General features: G+C 45.0%; 1 protein-coding gene across 4 annotated transcripts in view; it reads left to right on the top strand.

Annotated features, from left to right (window-relative positions):
* The window catches only part of ITGA7 (integrin subunit alpha 7), a 438,414-nt gene that overhangs the window by 282,071 nt on the left and 133,749 nt on the right, over window positions 1-22,594 (top strand). For all 4 annotated transcript variants that reach the window (XM_069653721.1, XM_069653720.1, XM_069653723.1 and 1 more), the window contains 4 exons: window positions 3,067-3,194; window positions 15,985-16,080; window positions 17,145-17,206; window positions 19,636-19,805. In XM_069653721.1, the coding sequence (XP_069509822.1) occupies window positions 3,067-3,194; window positions 15,985-16,080; window positions 17,145-17,206; window positions 19,636-19,805 (456 nt within the window). The remainder of the gene's footprint in view (window positions 1-3,066; window positions 3,195-15,984; window positions 16,081-17,144; window positions 17,207-19,635; window positions 19,806-22,594) is intronic.

Genomic DNA, 22,594 nt, shown 5'->3' with positions numbered 1-22,594 from the left:
TTTAAATGAAGGAAAGAAATGGAGGAGTTAATTTGCAGACTAAAGGTTTCAGCTGAGTGTATGCCAGGAGATCTTTTCTTTTAGATGAGCGGGTGCTTGACCACCTAGAAAGTTATGTGTTAGTGTAAGGCCTTGAAATTCACCCTAGCATGAGCTGGGAGCCACTTGAGGTTTTTGATGACTGGCAAGATGTTGGAACGCCTTGGTGTGTTCGTCGCAACTCTAGCTGCGGTGTTAAGAAGTACCTGGCGATCCCGAAGGATGCTCTTACTTGCACCCAGTAAAAGCAGGTTTCCATAATCTAGCGTCGTGCCAATCAATGCACAGCTCTCAGATCATAAAAAGCATCAGATAGGAGGAGGCAAAGTCACTTTGGCCCTGGATTTAGATGACATTGGCAATTGCCGTCAACACCGCTCTAAGGGACTTAACGTTGCCCACTCGATCAATCTTGATGTCGGAGATGGGAATAGGTGGATACAGAATCTCGGCCTTTGAATAGTTGATGGGAAGGCAGAGAAACACAGTTCTAGTTTGATTCAAGCTCAGGCAATTGTCTCTCATCCATGTCTCCATAATGTTAAACCGCACTCGAATGTACTCCGTGTTGTCTGCGGGCGTGCCAGCCATTCTCAGTAGGATCTGGGTGCCAGCTGCATAACTGTGGAAAGATACCCCCTCCTGTGCTAGTAGGTAATGGAGCGTCTTGACAGAGACATTGAACAGGTTAGGCGAGAGGCAAGAGCCCTTTGGGACAGCACCGTTCAAGGCGGTGGAGTTAGACTCCTAGTTCTCCAGAATGACAGAAAAAACTACTATGGGGAAAAGAGTGGAACCATGTATAGGCAGTGCTGTCACGCTTTAGATTTCAGTCAAGGCTGTCCTACAAGATCTGATGGTCGATCATGTCAAATGCTGCAGTTAAGTCCAGCATCATCAGTGTAGCGGACCCATCTGCTTCCATTAGTTATACATTCTCCCCAACATCCAAAAAGGCAGAGTTGGTGGCTGATTGGACCTAAAGCCTTATCCACAGTCTCCCGGGAGCCTGGTGTCCTCGATATGCGCCAGTAGCTAAGTAGATGGCACTTTATACAAGAATTTCAGCAGAAAGGGGCAGTTGGACATTGGCCTATAACTGACGCAGAGGGCATGATCAGAGGAGCCTTTTGCAGTAGTGGTGTAACCCAAGCTTTAAGGAGTCCGGGATGAATCCTCCCTCCAGCGACAAATGAAGAGTTCCTGAAATCCGAGGAGCTGGACCGTCCAAGTGTGAGTTAATCATCATGGATGGGAATGGCTCTCCCGGACCAGAGGCGAGGTTAAGAGTTGACACTACAGAGTAGTTGTCACTAGGACTGTGTAAAAAGAAAAGGCAGGTATCTGGTGGCCATGTCATGATGAATCCTGACAGGACCAGCTGTGGAGCCTTCAAGATCCCTAAGCGTAAGTGATGATATATTGCTGCAAATATCCTCAACCTTCCATGCAAAGAATTGCTGAAGGTCGTAACGCCACTCCTTTGATGGTGAAGGGTGTCGGGTGCACTGTTGGGTTTACTGGACTCCGAGAGGACTCTGAAAAGTGCTCTGATGGAGTTTTCTGCATTAAAGAACATCTTTTGGGATTCAATAACTGCCATTGTACAGCCTGGGAGCATGGACTGTACTGTGTTTGTTTGTAGGGAGGTGGTTAGCTCTTCTTTTCCTCTGCTGCCCATACTTTGGTTTTAGGGATACACAGATACAGGGTCTACCAGCTCATGCTTTTCTTTGCACTCAAGATGTGCTTTGTTGTAAGTGGGGCAACTAAATCCATTGTTGTCATTAATAACTGATCATAAAGACTTACAAGATCAGAAAGCTGTTCTTTAGCATCCATCATCTTAACCTTTTTGTTGCGAAAACGTGTATACTTAAATGTTTTCATTGCAGGAGGCCGCAATTCTAAAAAAAAATGCAGTCATGTCTGACCAGTCTAATAGTTGGAAACCTTGGCAAAGCCGTCTTATTTAATAATTCTAAAGGAAATAAATGTTGTCATGGCAATTAACTTCCTCCCGGGGTGGTCAGTGGTGGCAGCTGTTTAGCAACATTTATTTTCTGCATCTCCCAAGGATAAACATGCAACATACGGTAATACCATAGATATGTACAAAATTACGATGTGATAGGTTATTTTTAACGCGCTTAATACCCAGAGGTTTCTAAGCGCGGACCCGGGGATCGAACCTGTGTTGCTCTGTGTCGTCTTGCTTCCAAGGCAAGCACGTTGCTCCTGATCTATCTTCCAGAGACTAATTATTAATTAGCAATTCATAGAAAGGAACTGGGCCTCATCACGAGTTGGACGGTATCTGGCCTGTAATATCACCCAACTGTAATATCGTTAGTGCCCACTGGTCCGGAGGTATTACCCCCGGATCACAAGTTGGCCGCTAACGGTAAATCCCCATTCCCCATTGGGTCCATTGTATTCAATGGGGCATTTTCGGCGCTAATACATCCGGCGGTAATACAGCCAAAAACAGAGCACTAAACAGGATTTTTACCTCCAGAAAAAAGCTGGCGGTAAACAGCCCATTTAGCGCCCAAATTGTGATAAGGACAGGCCTTAAATGCGGCGGTAATACCGTTATTGCCGCATTTAAGGGCTACAGCCCAGCTCATGATGAGGCTCTCAGTCTGAATAAACATGGTTATTATTCAAATAGCATATCACGTACAGGCAGAGTGAAACCAGAACCCAAGCTATAGGTGATACATTTGGCTTTGCATTTGTGTCCAGCAGACTCAGGCACACAAATTCAGACACCCATTTTCATAGCACAAAAGGAGCACAAGAAGAGAGTTCATCTGTAACATTCTGTATCAGCATAACAAATAATCGAGCCGGGGTAAATCCAGCCCAGCCTCCTCAGGCGCACAATGTCACTTCCGCTACCCCTCGTATTTGAGTGCATTGACTTCTCGAAGGAGCAGTGAAATATGTCAAAGCTTTTGTATGGGCCTTGTCTGTCTACCAGGTGACAACAATCTTCTTCTTTGCTTTGACACCCCTATGCAGGTACTGGACGGCGTTGGCGTTGGCGTGAAGACCTTTGGCTACTCGATTGCTGGAGGCCTGGATATCGATGGCAACTCCTATCCAGATCTTCTAGTTGGCTCTCTTTCTGACACTGTGGTGCTTTACAGGTGAGGAGGCCGCAGCTTGTACCATCACGCCACGTTCCAGCCTCAAGTAAGACTTCACATCCTGCTATCCTTCAGCCTGGACCCCTTCTCCCATTTATTTTGTGTCGTCATCCAGTCTCAATAATCACATATTGCCATACTGCTCCCTTTGCGTCTTAAAGCTTGTGTGCAGTGCCGCCATCATGTAGTCTTGTGGCTCACTGCAAGTGTTATTCACTGACCTGTCCTAATACCTGTTGCCAGTGTCATCCTCTAGCATCAAGCCTGCACCCATTGCCATCCCATCACCCCCCATTCTCAAGGCCGGCTTCCACTGCTTCCCTGCCATCCTCCAACATCAAGGCCCACACTTGATGTTATCACTTGAACCCCACGTTTTTAGGGCAGCTCCCAAGACACATACTATGTGGGCTCCAGGCATGCACAACTTGATGCTTCCTTGTGAACTGAATCCTACCTATGCTGTCCCTCCAGCCCAGCAAATACCCCATTATTGTTCATATGAACTTTCAAAATGGTGGACACTGCAATAACTGAACACCTAGTCAAATGAGATGCTACAACTTGGCTTGGATTTGTGAAAGGTCACAAGCAGCTTTTCCTGTTAAAATTACAAGCGAAAAGTTTTGGGAAAGCATGCCCTATGATCGATTGAGGGTGTGAGTACAAGCTATATGATCATATGTAGAAAGTATGTGTGCAAATATATGTTGATGGATCAAGTGTCAATTACAAAACAATTACATAAACAAGCTAGTTTTTAATTCTCAGAAAAATGGAAACCCTCCCACATACAAAGAGCAAAGCCACTGCCCTCCTAATCTTATTCCATGTATCTATTTGCATGTGTGATTCCAAACAAGGCACTAAGTGGATCCCATATACACAGTATATCTACACTGTACTTTACAGGTCAGAACATAGTTCTATATAGTGGCAACTTAACATCTTGTAGCCAGTAGCAAGTACATCCTGTACAGTAAGTAATGTTATGTAACGTTTCACTCATTTAGACCAATGTAATGCAAAAACACAGTGCAGCGCATACTCCCCTGGTATCTCCTTCTGCCAATGGGCTAAATGGCATTCACAATCACATTTTTCATATTCTGCTAAAAGCAAAAGGTGGAGAAGCACGTGTCAGTAAATCAGCAAAATGCCTTCTCTTTAAAGGATGCTAAAGGCACGAGGCGTCCAAGACGCTTCAAAGAATAATTGCTATGTTGTTTTAAAACATGAGAACTATTTCTTCCAACATCTTGAATTATCCTTGGCTGGTTTAGGGATATGCCCAATTAGGTATCTGCATGCAGGTAGGGAGCTGGTGAATCCTGCCGGGTGATCTGTGAATGCATATGTAAATATTTATTGTTATTTTCATTTTTTTTTGTCTGTCAATTATATATCGCTATGGCGCAACAGGCATCCCAGTACAAACACACCAATAAAGGAAGGAACCTCAGAAAGGACATTTTTGATCCTTTTCCTAAAAAGGCAACAGTTTGTTGATGCTGCGTTCATCCCCTGGGACAGAATTCCAAAGTCTGGCAGCTAAAACCTGAAAGAGCAACCCATAGACGTAGACCATTTGAAGCATGACACACCGACCAGTAGTTATGTTGAAAGCAAAGGTTTCTACTGGGAGAGTGCAATTGATTTTATCTCTGTAGTATCGACTGGGCTCGGCCATACAAGGCATTGTGGACCAATGTTGGAGTTCAAACGGGAATCAATGCATATTTTGCAAAATGTGGGTGATGTGGGCATGTCATTGGCGTGTTCAGAAGGGCCTGTAGGCATTAAGTCGTGTTTTGCTTGATGCCAAGAAGATGTGGCAGTGGCCAAGTTTAGCACCTACCAAGTGTGAATCTGACATGGCAACACGAGATAGTAATTGATCACAGCCATTTCTTTCGTGCTTATGTGACTGCTCAGTGCATTTTAAGAGGTGTTATGCATGGTGCCTTAATGCCCTTTGTCATCTATAAATACTGTTGGACTCGTTTTTTCCTGTCCACCTGACACTCAAGTGCTCTTAAGATCAGGGGTGGATATATTGGTTTCCTGCTTACTCCTTTGGGAGTCATTTGCCTTTCTCTTGGGTATATGGTACACTCGTTCAACCAGCTGCTAAGTGACTTCATCCACGGTGGCTTGACTTTGGAAACATGCCTGTGGTCTTTGAAAGGATAGTGTACTGAATTCAATGTGTCTATGAGGCGAGATAAAGTACTGTTTTCTATCGCAGTGCTACATGCATTAGCCTTATATTTCCTACGTGTACTAAATGTGTGGAACGCCTTGTGGAGTCCAGTTGGGACTGCCTTTTCACATCTGGAGTGGGTGTGATGCATGTGATTGTGGGCGCTCACCATGCTTTAGCTAGTCATATAATTAGCTTTGTGCTGTCTGAATAGATTTCTACACTCATGTTGTGTCTTTTCAGCCATAGGTGCCTCACATTTTGTAGCCGTGTTCTTTTTTGGGACTTCTTCTATTTTAGATTGTTGGTTGCAGCGTTGGTACTGTGTTAATGGAAAATTGGGGTGTAGCAGTGTTCACTTTGCCCCCCCACCTGCGTTGCTGTTACTGACGGTTTAATACTTTACATTCGGGTGGGAATGAGTTCTTAGATGCCACTTAGGGAGTTGGGGTTGTTTTTTTTTTGGCTCTGACTTGTTTTTTTTTACTCATTATCTGATTCAGTGGGTTGTAATTTCCTTGGATATGGGAGGGGGGCCGGGATATTGGGTTGGTCTCCTGTGCTTCTTCAGCATTGGCGTCCTTATTCTGTTGCAGGGGGTTTGGGATTGTTTCGGTTCTTTTCTGTTTTTGTTTTTGTTGTTTTTTTTTTTTTTACTTTTAGTTTTTGTAGACCTACAGTATTTCCTATCATGTCTGTTCCTGGGGGCTCGCAGCTTAGGGTTTCCTCATGGAATGTTAATGGACTGAATAATCCACATAAACGTCAGAAGATTATGAACAGCTTGAGAGATATGGTGTGTGATGTTTATTTTTTACAGGAAACGCATCTTTTGTTGGAGGATGTTGGTGTGTTGCGCAAAAGGTGGCTGGGGGAGGTTGTTGTTTCTTGTTATTCCCTCTAGGTCTAAGGGGGTGGCTATTCTTTTACGGAAGGACGCTCCTGTCAAGGTTCTGAAGACCACTTGTGATCGGGAAGGCCGGGCGGTGGCTGTCCTGGTGGACCTACAAGGTACACTATATGTCTTGTGTAATGTTTATGCTCCTTCGGTGGACAATGGATCCTTTTTTGGAGAAGTGTCACAGATGATACTTGATTTGAATTCTGATAATGTTGTGGTGGATGGGGACTTCAATCTGGTGGTTAATCCGTCCATGGATAGCACTGGACACTCTGTTGTACAGCGGAGGGATGGGCATTTCGGCTCTTTTAAGTCTCTGCTTGGGGATTTTGATCTGAAAGATTGCTGGAGGTTGCAACACCCGGACACCAAAGAATATACGTTCTATTCTGGAGCACATGACACTTATTCAAGAATTGATATGTTTTTTACTGCTGGTGATGCGACTACCAATCTTCTGTCTAGTCGAATTGGTTGTGTAGCGATCACCGATCATGCGCCTATTTTTTTGGATCTGTCTTTGAATTTTATACGTTGTAAGACTTTTCAATGGAAGACGAACACTTCTATATTACAGGATGAGTCTATTTTAGAGAAGATTCGAACAGAGGCTGACTGTTTCGTGAGTGAGAATTCTTCTAATGTTATTAGTAAGAAGGTTATTTGGGAGGCATTCAAATGTACTATGAGGGGCATTGCTTTGGGTTTATCCTGTCGTAGGAGAAAAAGGCTGTCTAAAGTACAGATGGAACATGAAACCCGTATTGCGGAGGTGATGGGTGTTCTGGTTCGTGATCCAAATGATATTGAAAAACGAATGGAGCTGAAGAGATTGAAAAAAAAGTTGAATGATGTTTTGGATGCAAGAGCTGAAAAGGATTTATACAGTGTCAGAAGTGCATATTTTGAGAAAGGCGAAAAGTGTGACAGGTGGCTCGCCTACAGATTGAGGCAACAGATTTCGGAGAGTGCCATTAATTCCATAAAGGGGACAGATGGGTTGGTCACTTTTGATCCTTGCAAGATTAATGCAACCTTCAAAGATTTTTACATGAAGTTGTACGAGAATGAGGTGGGAATTACTGGCAGTGGTGCTGGCTTCTTGGATAGTTTGACCATTCCAAAAATCTCTGATGCTGACATGAATGGTTTGAGTCGGTCGGTTGATGTAGATGAAATTAGGATTGCTATTGCAAGTTTGAACTCTGGGAAAACACCAGGTCCTGATGGCCTGCCGGCGGAGTTCTATAAAGTTCTTCCGGAGTCGGTGCTGGGCCTTCTGAGAGATATGTATGTTGAGTCCAGGGAGGAGGGGGTTCTGCTAGAGTCTACGAATCATGCCACCATTTCTGTGTTCCTTAAGAAGGGAAAGGATTGTGTTCTGCCTTCCAGTTACCGACCAATAAGTCTAATAAATACCGATAACAAAATTTTGGCCAAGATTCTTGCGTTGCGCATTGAGGACTTGATTCAGAAACTTGTCCACTCAGATCAATCTGGTTTTATTAAAAATCGTAGGGCTTCTAGCAATATTCGGAATCTCTTGTTGACCATGTCTAGGGCCCATGATTTGGATGGTGATGATGTGGCTGTGTTTTCCTTGGACGCCGAGAAGGCTTTTGATCGTATTAATTGGCAATATATGTTTGCTGTGATGAGGGCGATGAATTTGGGTGATGATTTTATTTCATGGGTCTCACTTTTGTATGCTCGCCCTACAGCTAATGTTAAGACGAACGGCTTGTTGTCTGGAACCTTTGCATTATGGCGCGGCACCAGGCAAGGGTGTCCGCTTTCGCCCTTGCTGTTTGTGTTGGCTATTGAGCCCCTGGCAATTGCTCTGCGGAATGATTTGACCTTGGAGGGTGTACCTTTTAATGGAGTTGAACAAAAAACTTGGTTTTATGCGGATGACCTTCTATTGGTTTTAAGGAATTTGGAAATATCTTTACCTTCATTGATGGCTGTTTTGGACAAGTTCCATGTCGCGTCTGGCTATCTGATTAACTGGTCGAAGTCAGAGGCTTTGCCTATCACTAGGAGTTGTATTAAATCCGTGGTGACTGGATTTGGTTTTCAATGGTGCGCTCACAAAAAGAAATATCTGGGAATTTGGTTAACTCCGATAGTGAATGATATGGTGGAAGCGAATTTGGGGGAGGCCTGTCGTGAACTGAAATCGCCTACGCTGAGATGGTCGGTTTTACGTTTGTCATTGTGGGGCAAGGTGAACGCCTTGAAGATGGTGGCGGCCCCCAAAATAAACTATATCTTGAGTATGCTCCCTATGAAAATTGGCACAAGTTATTGGAAAATGATTGATGTATCTATGCAAACCTTCCTTTGGGATGGGAAACCTCCTGTGCTTAAGTTGTGTAAGCTGCAGCTTCCTGCTGACAGAGGGGGACTTGGGGTCCCTAATTTCAGGGCATATCATCTTGCCTTCTCGTGTCAGTTTTTGCTTCCTTTTTTGGATGTGTCTCCGGGTGCTTGGGCTGTGGCGGAAGCGAGTACTTTGAGTCCTCTTGCACCTCGTGCGATACTTACGTCAGTTAGCAAACGCGGTGGGACACATCCTTTGTCTGGTTTTCTGCGGGAAGTATGGAAGGGCGTTCATGACATGTGCGGTTCATTTGCTCAGACGTCACCTGCTGCTTCGATTTTGGTTTAATAAATCAATTACTGAGGCTGGCAAGCCTATTTTTTGGCCGGAGTGGTTTATTGGCGGTGTCCACTGGATTAAGGATATTTTTAGAGGTGGGAAATGGATTGATTTTGATATGCTATGTACTGAGTTTAATATTGAGAATGTGTCTGTTGTGGACTACAGGAAATTGAAAAGATGCATTGGTGAAATTGTGGTGAGTGACTTTGAGGTCTTGGAAAATATGGCCGTGGATTGTCAGTCTGTGGCGAGCAAGATTTATCGCCGTATGGTTGCAAGCTACAAAGATAATACTGGATTGGTGGATGAGTGGAGAAGAAGATTGGGTAGTGAGATCACCATTGATGTGTGGAATGAGATGTGTGCGAATGTGCAACTTTGTTCGGTTAATTTGTGTGAGCGATCTAGGCAAATTAAGGTTCTTAACAGAGTGTTTTGGTGTCCGGAGAGGCTCAGAAGGAGGGGCTTGTCTGATTCAGATGTGTGTTGGTGTTGTGGTTTGGATGTTGGAACTCTTGAACATATGCTCTGGGATTGTGTCAGGATACGGGGCTTTTGGAATGAGGTTTGCAATGTGTGTTTGCGGGTCCTGGACTGCAACATTGATTTGAATTTTAAAACAATGGTTCTGGGCTCTGGTGAGTTGCTTGAAGATCTTTCTGTGTCTAAGAAAACATTTTTGTTCAGAGGAGCGTCGGTGTCCAAGAAGCCAATCTTGAGAAGCTGGAAATCCCGGATTCTGCCAATTGCAGATGGCTGGATTGATGAAATGATTTCGCTGGCAAATATTGAGAAGGGGATGTATAAGCGTTTGGGGAAACTGCGGGTGCATGCTAAGGTGTGGGATGCATTCCTAGAACTATATTAGCGAATAACTGTATGTAACCCTGTATTGGCAAATGGAATGGATATTTTGTAGGGATGTGGGTTTTTTTTTTTTTCTTTTCTACATGCTGTTTCTTGTGTTGTGATTCGCCACTTTTGCTTTGTATTGGCTTTGTGATTGATGTTCCCTTGTTGTAGTAAAATCTTAAATAAAAAATTTATAAAATTTTTAAAAAAGAATGTACTACTACCTTTACTGAATTTACTAATGCCTCTAGAGTTGAGCCAAACAGGACTAAGCGATCATGCCTGCTTCCAAGAGCCCAATAGGGAGCATGCTTTCAAGCCTCGTTTTTCCTCTTTTGAAGTGGCTGAGGTTCCAGTATGAGGAATCCGGTTTTGGGTATATTTCCATCCAGTTTTCAATAGGCAAAGACAACTGGATAGGTCCGCAGAAGGGTGAACCGGATTTGTTTCTCTTCTGGATAGTTCAGGAACGATATGCCTTACCTGGCCAGAGAGTTCTGGAGAGAAATCATGTAGATTTTTATTTTTAAGCCCATCATGTATATTTTAAACAAAACTGGGGGCAAACACGCCCCAGAGGTCTTCACCCATGGAGGAAAAGGGTTCAAAAGAATCCATGTTCATGTAGGAAGATCTGCCCCCAAGAAAGGACTCAATCCATGTATTAACCAAGTCAGTTATGGCCACTATATCACTGAACCTGGTCGAACATGGCAGAGGGAGCTGCAGTAGCGCCATCATTCTTACACCATCCACATCCAGGAGCTGGAGTAGATTGCCTGGGCATCCAGTCCTGCTGCCGCTGCCTCTCTATTAGGTCTCAAGCTGGTCTAAAAGTCACTATGAAGCTTGAAATCCTGTCGAGGAGATTGAAGCTGGACATCGCAACTTTGACCAGGTTGTCCTCATATACTGTGCTTTTTACATAGGCTTATAATTATGAAAGATGATCTGCAAGTGATAAAAGTGGGGCGAACCAAGTATTTTTGATTGCTTCAGGCACAGCCCCCTATTAAAATGATTGGTTGACATTTTCTGCAAGAAGTAGAGCTAATGGGCATTTTCTGGAAGGGCATGGGTTTCCCCGGGAATGAAGTTGGTTTCATAATCTGTGGGGTGCCTCGAAACATGGCAGAAGAAGCTCTGCGCATCTTGTACTTAGCCGTACTGTGAGAAGATTTCTGAGGAAGCCATGACCTTTTTGAGAGATCATTGAGTTGCAATGTTATGCCCTTGTGCATCTTCGACATTGTTTCAAGAAAGTAGGTCTGTAATTTGAGGCAACAGCTTATAGAGGGTCGCCTATAGGGGGTGGCTGGTTTTATTGAAATACTTTTTCCTTAATTCCCATCTTGCAATATTCCCACAGACATTTAAGATGTTCATCGTGTAGTTTTTTGGTTCTTTTCTCGATTTTCTTTCATCACTTCTAATTTTGATTTTTAATTGATGGAGAGTGTTAAAAGTAGCAGCGTTTCTGATTAAAAGGGTTCTTTACTGTTTTTTTAAAGAGGCAACTGACCAACGATACAGCATACATTAAATTGTAAATCTCAGTTGTGGTATTGATGTTTGTTTAGAGAATAACCATTTGCAAGAGCACCTGAATTTAATGGGGGCATGCGGTAGAGACAAGCCAGCCTGTTAATAGCGTTTACAGGGGAGGCAGAGACCAGGTAAAAAGAAAATACCTAGAGGGTTATTCCACCAGCACATAGTTCCTTTGGCATTCTACACTCACCCCATTCATCGTATTCAGATGAATATGTGGAGGCGGTATCCGTTTGAATGCCTCTCAGTCCATTGATGCCAGGCTGCCTTGTGGGGTTGGCTCCCTAACTGACCATGTTATCTGGTGACAATGTATGAAAATAGACGTCTCCTTGAGAAAGCCTTTGTTCGCTAGATCTGCCACAGAGCAAAACCTTTTGGTAAATAATCTACTAGCGGATGAAGCCGTCATGGGCGAGGCCCCTCATAGATGAGTCCTCTTGTACCACGCTCTCTCATAGACTAGACTCCATGTAGATGATGCTCCTCACAGATGGGCCCTCTCGTAGACAAGGCTCCTCATAGATAAACTCTCTGGTATGCAAGCTCTCTCATGGACAAGCCCTCTGGTAGTTGAGGATCCTCATAGACAAGTTATTTTGTAACCACACTCTCTTGTAGACAACCCCTTTCATAGACAAGGCTGCTCATAGATGAGCCCTATGGTAGACGAAGCTTCTCTTGGAGAAGGCTCCAAGTAGATGAGGCTCATAATAGATGAACCCTCTCATAGACAAGGCTCCTCATAGGAATTAGAAGTACATAGAAATAACTCACAAAAATAATATGGACATAGATCACAGAAGAAGTAAAGAAGTCAAAAGGAAATACATCACCGTGAGCGTAACAGGATTCCTCATCTCGTCCAGAAGCGGCTGGAAGACCCCAGGAACAGCCAGGCCGAGAGCACCACAGCGCACAGGAGGGCCGGACGTAAGCGTCCTTCTCCGGCTGAAGTCTCACCTGACCACCTCCGGGCTTCCGCATATATACACACTCCAGAAAGGGGAGTCAATTCTCGAACCTTCTGGAAATTGCACTTGCGCAGTTGAGGAACAGCCGTCGGTTGCCAGCTGGGTCAATTGAGAGCTCCCCCCAAGAAGCGCAGTGCCTCCCTTCTCTAAAAACACGCTCCGCGGAGAACAGTAGCAAGCCATAACAAAGTTAGCTTTCCCAGCAGAAATGTCCTTGACCGCATACCAGGTTTGGAAAGCATGTTTTTCTCAACACTGTGAATCTAACACTCAGCAAAATGTGTGCATCTTTTCACTGCGGCATAAAGTAAATATCCATCATGGCTCTGAGCGCTCCCAGAATGCATTGCGCACCAGCGCCATTTTAGATCAAGCATAACAGTGAGTTCTCTGGTAGGTGAGTTCTTTGGTGGATGAAGCGTCTAGTAGACATGGCCTCTGATTGACAAGTCCTCTGATAGGTGAGCTCTCTAGTATATGATCCCTCTGATAGAAGAGGTTTCTGGTAGACAAGCACTCTGGTAGATGGGGCCTCTGGTAGATGAGGCCTCTGATAGACAAGTGCCCTCATAGATGAGTTTTCTCATAGAGCAGGCTCCACATAGATGAGACTCCTCATAGATGAGCCCTCTCTAGTCGAGGCTACTTATAGACAAGCCATCTCTTAGACGAGCTCTCTCACAAATGAGCCCTCTGGTAGATGAGGACCCTCATAGATGAGTTCTCTCCTGCAACCAAGCTCTCTCCTAGACAAGCCCTCTCGTAGATGATGCTCCTAATAGATTAGCCCTCTTGTAGATTAGGCTCCTTGTGGATGAGGCTCCATGTAGATGAGGCTCCTCATAGATGAGTCCACTCTAGTTGAGACTCCTCATAGACCAGCCCTTAGGTGGGCTCTCTCATAGATGAGCCCTCTAGTAGATGAGGGCCCTCATAGATGAGTTCTCTTATAACCAAGCTCTCTATTAGATAAGCCCCCTCATAGACAAGGCTCCTCATAGGTGAGCCCTCTCATGAATGAGGCTCCACATAAATGAGGCTACTCGTAGACAAGCCCTCTCATAGATGAGGCTTCTCATAGATGAGCCCTCTGGTAGACTAGCCTTCTGGTAGGAGAGTTCCCTGGTAGGTGAGTTCTCAGGTAGACAAGGCCTCTGGTAGACATGGCCTCTGGTAGATGGTTTCTCTGTAGACAAGCCCTCTAGTAGAAGAGTCCTCTGATAGGTGAGCCTTCTGATGGGTGATACCTCTGGTAGATGAGCTCTCGTAGGGGAGCCCTCCGGTAGACGAGGCAGGACAGATGAGGACACTGGTAGACAAGACTTCTAGTAGACGTGGCCTCTGGCAAATGAGATGAGTTTGTCATAGATAAAGCTCTTATCTCAGTTGGCAGATGGGGAGGGCTCCGATGGGGAGGGGGCTCACTTCATGCTTCTGTAGAATACTGGGTCAGGCGATCGCCTTTCACACTTTAATCCCCCTTTTGCTTCATCTTCTCTCAGGCACAAGGTATTTAAGAAAGTGATTTTACAAGCCATGCTTCCAGTCATCTGCTCCAAAATACCTTTGATAAAATGAGAAAAAAAGGAAAATAAACAAAACGATTAAGAAAGGAAAACAAATCTGACACACCTATGGATGTCCCCTGCCAAGAATCACTTGAAACAGAGGTCCTATGACCATATATAGTTTAGAAGGTTTATAAACCTTCCTGAATAACTAATTTACACATAATATTAAAATGCAGTCCACAAAAAGCTTCTCAATGAATCCTCAGAAAAAATATCAATGTGGCTCGCACAGGAGCAAAGCCCTGAGAAGGATCCATGAAGGGTTTCTCCTTCCTTGGAAAACTACTACAGAGAACATAAGACACACAACAAATATTCACACATGTGATAGATCTCATCTGTGTCTAGTGGGATTTGAGTTCCTAGAACATTTTTCCTCAATTATTTCTCATAAGAACATCGAATGAAGGGCACAGTAGTTTGAGGACTCCCACCCATGACGGGAGATAAAGAACATAAAGATGGCCTCCCTGGGAGGAGATTAGCAATGCACATCTCATTGGCCAGGGGGTAAAGACACAAAATGAGGTGGATATGTCACTGAGGTAAGTGCTGTTTTCTTTTGTATATGTACAACTGCTTTGAAAACTTATCAAGGATTCTCAGCCTGGCGATGGGGAATATTCAAAGCTTGTGAATCTATGAAAGATCCAATTTTGGTCAACATTAAAACCCAAATTAAAATGTTCTGATTTCAAGATTTTTTTAGACTTTTAATACTGTTAATATGCTCTTTACCAGAGCAGTTGTGAAAATAGTTTCCAAGGATGCCAGTCTATAAATCACTAAAATATGAACTGGGGAGGTTGTTAAAGAAGGTAATCTTCCTGCTAAGTATGTCACAACCCAATATAGTGGCACATCCAAAAAGAGGATTTGACAACTAAGGCCACTCCACCTCCCAGTCCCTGGTTTCTATTTACATTAATACTGTAATTTTCCACTGGCAGGGCCAAGGGGATGGAAGGACCCAAATGGACCTGCAAGTAGATCCCGGCCATGACTCACAAGCAAAGGTTATGAGTGACAATGATTGTTACATGTTATTTTAGGGTATTAACGTTGAGTAGTTAGAAGAGGCTGGACGGTAGAGAAAAGGGGTTGGGGATGGGGTAAAGAAAAGATTCCAACTTCCCCCAGGATCCAGAATCCATGCACTTAGTGTGGAATATGGAACGGGAATACAGACAGCAAGAGCAAGTTCATGTTCAGGCACGTGAGCTTCATACATAACTTTCTAAAGGGTGTTTCTGAAGAATTCTAGGTTTCTAGGGTGTGCCACTAGGTACCTCCAGTGTCTGTGGACTGAATCATTTGGTAAAAGACTGTTGGAACTGGGGGAGCTTGTTTTGACCACCTGATATGGATAGACCAGTAAAGCCAAATGAACCAATCTATAAAGGGATTTTGTTTAAGCCCATTTGGCTATCTACTAGGGATGAACCGGATGTTTAGCCCAAACAGAGGTATCAGGAAAATTCACATGCAATCTTGGCAATGACATGGGACTTGCTATTGATCAATAAAGGAGGTTTGCATAACCCCACAGTGAAAAAGAAATGGGTACTTTCCTTGACGGCAAATGATAAGGGGTGCTCTCGTAAAAGAGGGACTGTTCGCCATAAGGTTGACTGTACAATTAAATAATAGTAGGCAGTGTACTGTCTTTGAACCCAAGCAAAGTTGTGGCATCATTGCTGTCTGAAGTTACACTCATTGATGGTCTTCATTTCTTTGTTTGCATATGAATTATGCTGGTTATATGTTGCAGGGGAAGGGACATCCCAGACCTTCCCCTCAAGAGGACACACATCTTAAAGCCAAACTGTACAATGGAGTTGCAGGCCACACACTGATAGCATCACACCCCAATGTGGCATCATCATGCTGGGTGCGAAGGGGAAACAGGTGCCGTCCCGCTGTGCTGGCGTGTATTATGTGCACCATCAAACAGGGAAGGGTCCCGACACCCACTTAGGCCAGATAGTGTCCTTCTCTCCCAGCAGGCATCCAGGCCTAGGAGAGATGGAGGTTTGGGTGGCACAATCATGATAACACTCTTTCTCTTTCCAGGTCTCGCCCCGTCCTTCATCTGCTCAAGAATGTCAGCGTTGTTCCCCAAAACATTGATCTGGAGCACAAGAACTGCCGTCACTCGCATGGGACCTGGTACGAGCTGCCACCTCTCTCAGCCCTCCTGTGGACCCTTCATTTCCTTCTCTTTCCAAGTTGCTCCTCTGTTTCCTCCTCTCTGTGCATGGCTCATGTTCTCTGGTTTCTTCTCTTGATGCATGCCCTGTACTCGCATGTTCTGGAGTTACCGTATTCTCCCCTTCTCTACTCTTAACACACTCTAGCACTGTTGCTGCTGCCCCTTCACTCTCTCACCCGCTTGCTTCCACCCATCTTCCTTTCTGACGCTCCCAATTCCCTTGAGCATTCTCTGCTTCTCTTTTCCAAACCCTCTCTCTTCTACCCAAAGTTGGGCTGGGACAAAATATTGCCATAGCCTAGCACCAAAAAAAGAAGTAGCCCACATTCGAAAATCGTGACTTCTTCCAAACAGTTTGAGTAGTACATGGGTGTATATTTCCGGGGGACATTTGTGGCAAATGGTACATTTTAAGGCAGAGCCGCCCGGTGACATTAGTAAAAAATTGCCAGCTACATGTAGTGTAATGTAAAGTAAGTGGTCTGGTATTGGTGGCCTCGCTGCACTTGGCTCTGTAAGAAAAAAGTGGGTGGTGCTCTGCAGTGGGACAGTGAGAAAGGCAGACACGAAACCTGTGGTGTTGAGGGATGCAGTTCAGACGAACCCGGTTCCTGAGGGCCAATCTGCTTTCTTTAGGTTTGTCAGAAGAAACCTGCAAGTATGTTATCCATGGGGAAAATCCAAACAGCGCTTTGTGTCTGATTACCCACTGATGTGAGGGAGTGCGACAGTGCTTAAGACGAGAGCTTAGTTCTGGTCCGGTTAGTGTTGTTGTGCTAACGGCTAGGTCTGTAAGGTCTTCTGCAGGAGTTTGTGTGCAGTGTAAGGTGGTAGGAGTTCTTAGAGGGGAGCCAGTTAGTCACGGGAAGGCGAGAGTAGGCCTTACATTGCAAAACAAGCTGCAACCCTGCTCTCTTACCGCTGGCCAATTGCAGACAGGAGCACATCATAGGATGCACCCTAATTCAGATGCACTGTGAGAGTATTGATTGCTTCTTTCTCTTTTCCGCCCTGCATGCAGCGTGGAACTGAAAGCCTGCTTCAGCTACACAGCGAACCCCTCCAACTACAATCCTGTTGTCAGTGAGTATAAAGGCAGAAATCTGTTAGCTTTTAAACAAATTAATGAGAAAGTCTGTGTAATGCACAACTGGGTACTGTTGGGTGACCCGGAGGGGCGGTTGAATAAGTAGCGGCCACACTGCTGTGTAGGCAGGGAGAGGTTGCCACACTGCTGTGTAGGCAGGGAGAGGTTGCTCCTGACAAAAAACATTCAGGAACTTTCGATGCTTTCAACAGACGGTGAACAGGGACAGGGCTCGTTCGTTAGAATGAAGCGGATATGAGGTTGTATGTTTACATGCGACATCTGCCACACAAACGCCTTGCGTCAATACATTCCTGTTTACCCATAATAACGTGTTTGTATGTGACAATAATTTACTTGGTCGTCAGCCTCATCACGAGTAATAGTAGTATCACCACATTACCGCACCGCCCACCTATGAGTTTGGGAGAAAGTCAGAGGATTCATCTCCAGCTACGAGCTGGAGCTAAATCTGCAGGCCTTCCACCCATTTTTTGGCACAATCACTGCGGCGTAATTACTGCCACAGTAATTGCGGCAAAAATGCGCCCATTAGTAACTGCCCACAGAAGTTACCCAATCCAAGAAAGCTTCTTACCTCCGATGGGTGTTAGAGGAGGAGCTGCCTTCATGTCAATAACCTCGTTTGAAGTCAGCGGACAGGCCTGTGTCCATGAGTACGTCACCGAAAAACCGAACTTGAATCCACTTTTGTCTGTTCAAAGTAATGATAGTGGGCCTCATTCCGAGTTTGTCAGTAATTCGGTGGTAATTCTGCTGAATTACTGCCAGAATCGCTTACCGTGACTGCCACGTGGTGCTGTGGGTTTACGACAGGATTACAAGTTGTGGTAGGGTGGTGATATTCCTCATTTTTTGGAGTCCATAGGACTCCATGCAGTTCTCATCGGCATTACTGCGAGCAGTATTTCCGCGTAATTTTGGCCTTGAAGTGGAGGATTTGATGCTGGAGGTAAATCCCCTACTCCAGTGCCAAACTTGGGATTTGGCAGAGTGGTAAAAACCGCAGTAACTTTACCACTCTGCCAGACTGACATGTTCCTTCTCCAAGGTACATATTGGAACGTTATCACTCATGTTCAAGATGTGTTGGAGTCCCCGAGACTCTGAAGCTCTTCATAGCCATTCATGGGCTGCCTCTCTCCCTTTATCTATCCAAAGGCATATCTGGCTCCTCCCCACCTTGCACTCTTTAATCCTCAATTCTCCACTTCTCTGTACCTCATCCACCCTGCACTCTGCCCTGCATCGTTACCCTCCCTGCTGCCTTCCACTGTAACTCTCTGCCACCAGAGATCAAAAGTGCAGATATGGTTTTGGCCTTAAGGACTGATTTAATACCTATAATGCATTCACCCCTCCCCCTTAATCCTACCCCTTCCCATAACTGTATATAAGTGCATATGTTGTATTATTACCACTATCATCTCAATCTATGCTTTCCCCATTCCAAGTTTACACCCCCCCACCACAACCTAATCTATATGTCCTTCATTGTTAAAGCAGCTACCGATGACCTGATGTACAATATTTCTAAAGCAGCTCACTCTCCTGTTTACCTTTATTAATAGAAGATAATAATAAATGGGTATCGCCCTCATACTTAGAACTTTCATGAGAGAAGATAAGGCTCATTACAAGTAAGGCGTTGCAGAAAATAATTGGCGGTAACGGGTCCACAGGTAGTTACGTCCACTTTTCTTGCACTACCATACTACTACGAGTATGGCTCTGGAGTGGGAGATTTACCTCCAGCAACATGCTGGCGGTAAATACTCCCACTTTCTGCCAGAAATTGGCAAAATCGGTGGAATTGCTGTAGCAGTAATTCTGCCGGCGGTAATTCCGCCGGAAATGCCCCATAGAGTCCAATGCACTCTCAAAAAATGTGGCCTAAATCCGCCACCAACACTTGTAATCTGGCGGTAATTCCGCCAGACCAAGTGGCAGTAATGGTAATTCCATTGGCCAGTATTCTGGCAGATTTACCACCAGAATACCGTCTAACTCGTCTTCCACCCGTACAGTTTAAGTCAGAACATAGACGGCTGAAGGAGAACAGGTAATTCTGAGATTTCTCTGAGCTGCAATTGTGAAGGCACAGGGATGGTGTTGTCTGTGTAGTCCCTCGGCATGCTAATATAACGCAACGTTGCTTTGGTTTTTACTTCTGTATTTATTGTGCATTTTTTTAAACTGTCTGGAATTCCTGCGCTCCCTGGGGGACTGTTCTAGGATTGTAAGTACTTGAAAGATTCTGTTAACGGGGAACTAGGACTACAAATAAGTAGGCTTTTTTGCATTGGCTGTTTGTGGGTTGGTTTTTCCTTAACCTGACTCTGGTTTCAATCCGTGTTCTGTTGTGCATTTCCTGTCCTAATAATGCTAAATTACTCCCCTGAAGCCCTGGAGTACATGTTTGATGCAGACACGGAGAGGCGGAAGCTGGGGAAAACCTCGCGAGTTTCATTCCTGGCTCGGAGGGCCACTGACCTCGACCATCAATATTCCAATGTGGTGGAACTTCTACGCCAGGGAGCCAGCTCCTGTATCGTGGCCACCTTCCAGCTTCAGGTACACTGCAAAGCTCCCTGATGTCACCACCAGAGGTTGGTGGATATGGACCTTCATTTCTGCTTGCCCCCCCCCCTCTATAAGGCCTTCAATGTTGTTATCTTGGAATCTGTGTTCTCAAACCACACACACCCAGACCATGGCTATCACTTAGTCTTCCACAACCACTGGCAATCACTTCTTCTCAACCACCCACAACTGACTGACAGTGAAAAGTTCAGGAACAACCATCTCGATTAACTTGGAAAGGTTCCATGTGTTCATATCCCCACAAAAATATCGCCATACAAAAATATTGCCATATTTTTGCAGCGATATTAAGGAATGGAACCTGTGGGAGACACCCCCACATTAGTTTTTAAAGGAGCCAGGGACACCCCCGCAACCCCTGCTACCAAAACCCCCAAAATTACCCCCCCCCCCCAAAAATATTGCCTATGGTCGTTCCCGACGACAATATATATGGCAATATTTTTGGTAGGGATAATATGTAGTGATACCTTTTGGAAGTACCCACATTTTCCTACAATTCAAGTTCAGCTGAATCAGCAAAATTGTTAGCGAGCAATCCTCTATGATGCTGGCAGTCTGAAATCCCCCAGAACTCAAGGCCCCAGTAATAAAGGAAACACAAACTTTTAGGGGTTTTTTTGTGTGCAAAAAAGCAAGCATACCCTACCGGCCTGCGAGGGCTGGCCCGTTGTAGGAGACGGCACGTGACCAGCAAACATTTGGCCATTGCCCTGAATGTTACAGATGGAAAAGTTTGCATGTTTACATCTTTGCACAGGGCTGCGGTGATCCACAAGATCAGTGTGTGCATCAGAATATGGAGGCCCTCATTCTCTGGAATCAATATCTGGACTTGACTCATGGCATTGTCGTCACAGCCACCAGAGCAGGTTCGAGAATGTGTTTCACTTCCAATAGTTATTTTATAAATAAATACTGAGCCCTCAAATCACACCAGTCCAGCAAGGTTTAAGTAACAATGTTTGAGTAATACTCCATTAGTTAGATTATTCGTAATTAGTTGATGTTGTTTATTTCTTTTTGTCTTTTTTGTCTCGCAGTATTATTTTATGTACTTCCCTTGTTTTCGGTGTAAAATGTTGTACAGTGCCACGTTACCTCTCGAGGTTAGGGAGAGGTTCAGAAGCTACAAAATAGAACATCAATGAGTAAACATGCTGAATTAAAATGGTGACTGTGGAAATGTAGTATACATGCACATTACATCCCATCAGAAATACAAAGCCCGAAGTAAAAAGCTGAATTAAACAAAATATTTTAAAAAGCGCACAGGAAACAAAATAACAAAGTAAGGTCGCCCCCGTCCCACTCCATACTCTTTCTTTCCTGGTATCGCCACATCAAATCCCTGTCTTTTGGAACCTAAAACTATAATCTATAAAAAAAAAGAAAATGCCCAAAAACCAGACGCCCCACCCCAGATTACCAGACATTTTTGCGAATTTTGAAATTTAATGAATACCTGATGGGTAAAATTACAAGAGCTCTTTTTGGACGGTAAGTTTTGATTTTCATATTAGTCATTCAAGATTATTAACATTCTCCTTCATTCAACGTTTCCCCATTTACCCTTCAGCAACGTTACATCGCTAGAGTGGGGCAGGAGTGGTCTGCCATGGTCCCCGGGCTGACTGGAGTATCTTTTCCAGTTTATTTGAAGGAGGAGGAGGAGCTTGTGCTCCAGACTCAGCACCAGCATAAGAAGCAAACACACACACACGCGCGAAGAGCAGCGTGAAAGTGGGGCAAGAATGGTCTGCCCTGGTCCCCGGGCTGACTGGAGTATCTTTTCCGGTTTCTTTGAAGGAGGAGGAGGAGGAGCTTGCTGCTCCAGACCCAACACCAGCATAAGAAGCTAACTTACGCGTAATCAAGGAGTACCCACACATCAGCCTCAACGGGGAGACCATCAAATGGGAGAGCAGCAGCCGCTACCTCGGTGTGACCCTGGACAGCAAACTCAACTGGGAAAGCCACATCGAGACTACTCAGCAGAAGGCAACAGGAAAGATGGCAGCACTGTACCCACTCCTGAAGACCAAGTCCATGCCCCTCTGGACAAAGATCAACTTCTACAAGGCGATCATCAGACCAACCCTGACGTAGGCCTCCCCAACATGGATGACCTGCCATGAGCGGATCTGCCATGAGAGACACCGGAAGAGTCTTCAGATAGTCCAGAACAAGGCCCTGCAGATATCGTCTGGACCTCCAATCTTCCCAAGGATAGCGGACCTTCACAGAGACCTGGACATCGAGATGTTGGACGAACATCTAGCGAAGCTGAGCAAGATCCTCTGCCAAGGACTGGATCAGAACCCAAACCCTCTGATCAGAAGACTCACTGCCACCACTGCAAACCCCTTTGACCGCTACCCGCGGCCCATCACTGCAAAGACCTTGTGAAACCAGCCCTACTGTGACAAGACCACACAGACCAAGAAGAATACAAAACCACGACTACATACTGAACCCGAGAAGATGGAGTAATGAGGCTCAAGCCTCGGTATTCAAAAATCACCGCTGATGGATAAAAATCTATCAGCAAGAAGAAGAACAAGCGCGAAGAATGGAGCAGGAGTGGTCTGCCTTGGTCCCCAGGCTGACTGGAGTATCTTTTCCAGTTTCTTTGAAGGAGGAGGAGGAGGAGCTTGTTGCTCCAGACCCAGCACCAGCATAAGAAGCTAACACATGCTCAAAACGCAGCGCGAGAGTGGGACAGGAGTGGTCTTCCGTGGTCTGCTGGTGGCCACGAG

Source organism: Ambystoma mexicanum, chromosome 3q (assembly GCF_040938575.1).
Source record: "Ambystoma mexicanum isolate Mex_15411 chromosome 3q, UKY_AmexF1_1, whole genome shotgun sequence".
NCBI classification, from domain to species: Eukaryota; Metazoa; Chordata; class Amphibia; order Caudata; family Ambystomatidae; genus Ambystoma; species Ambystoma mexicanum.
The sequence above is the reverse complement of the archived record's forward strand: the minus strand, read 5'-3'. Positions and strand labels throughout refer to the sequence as shown.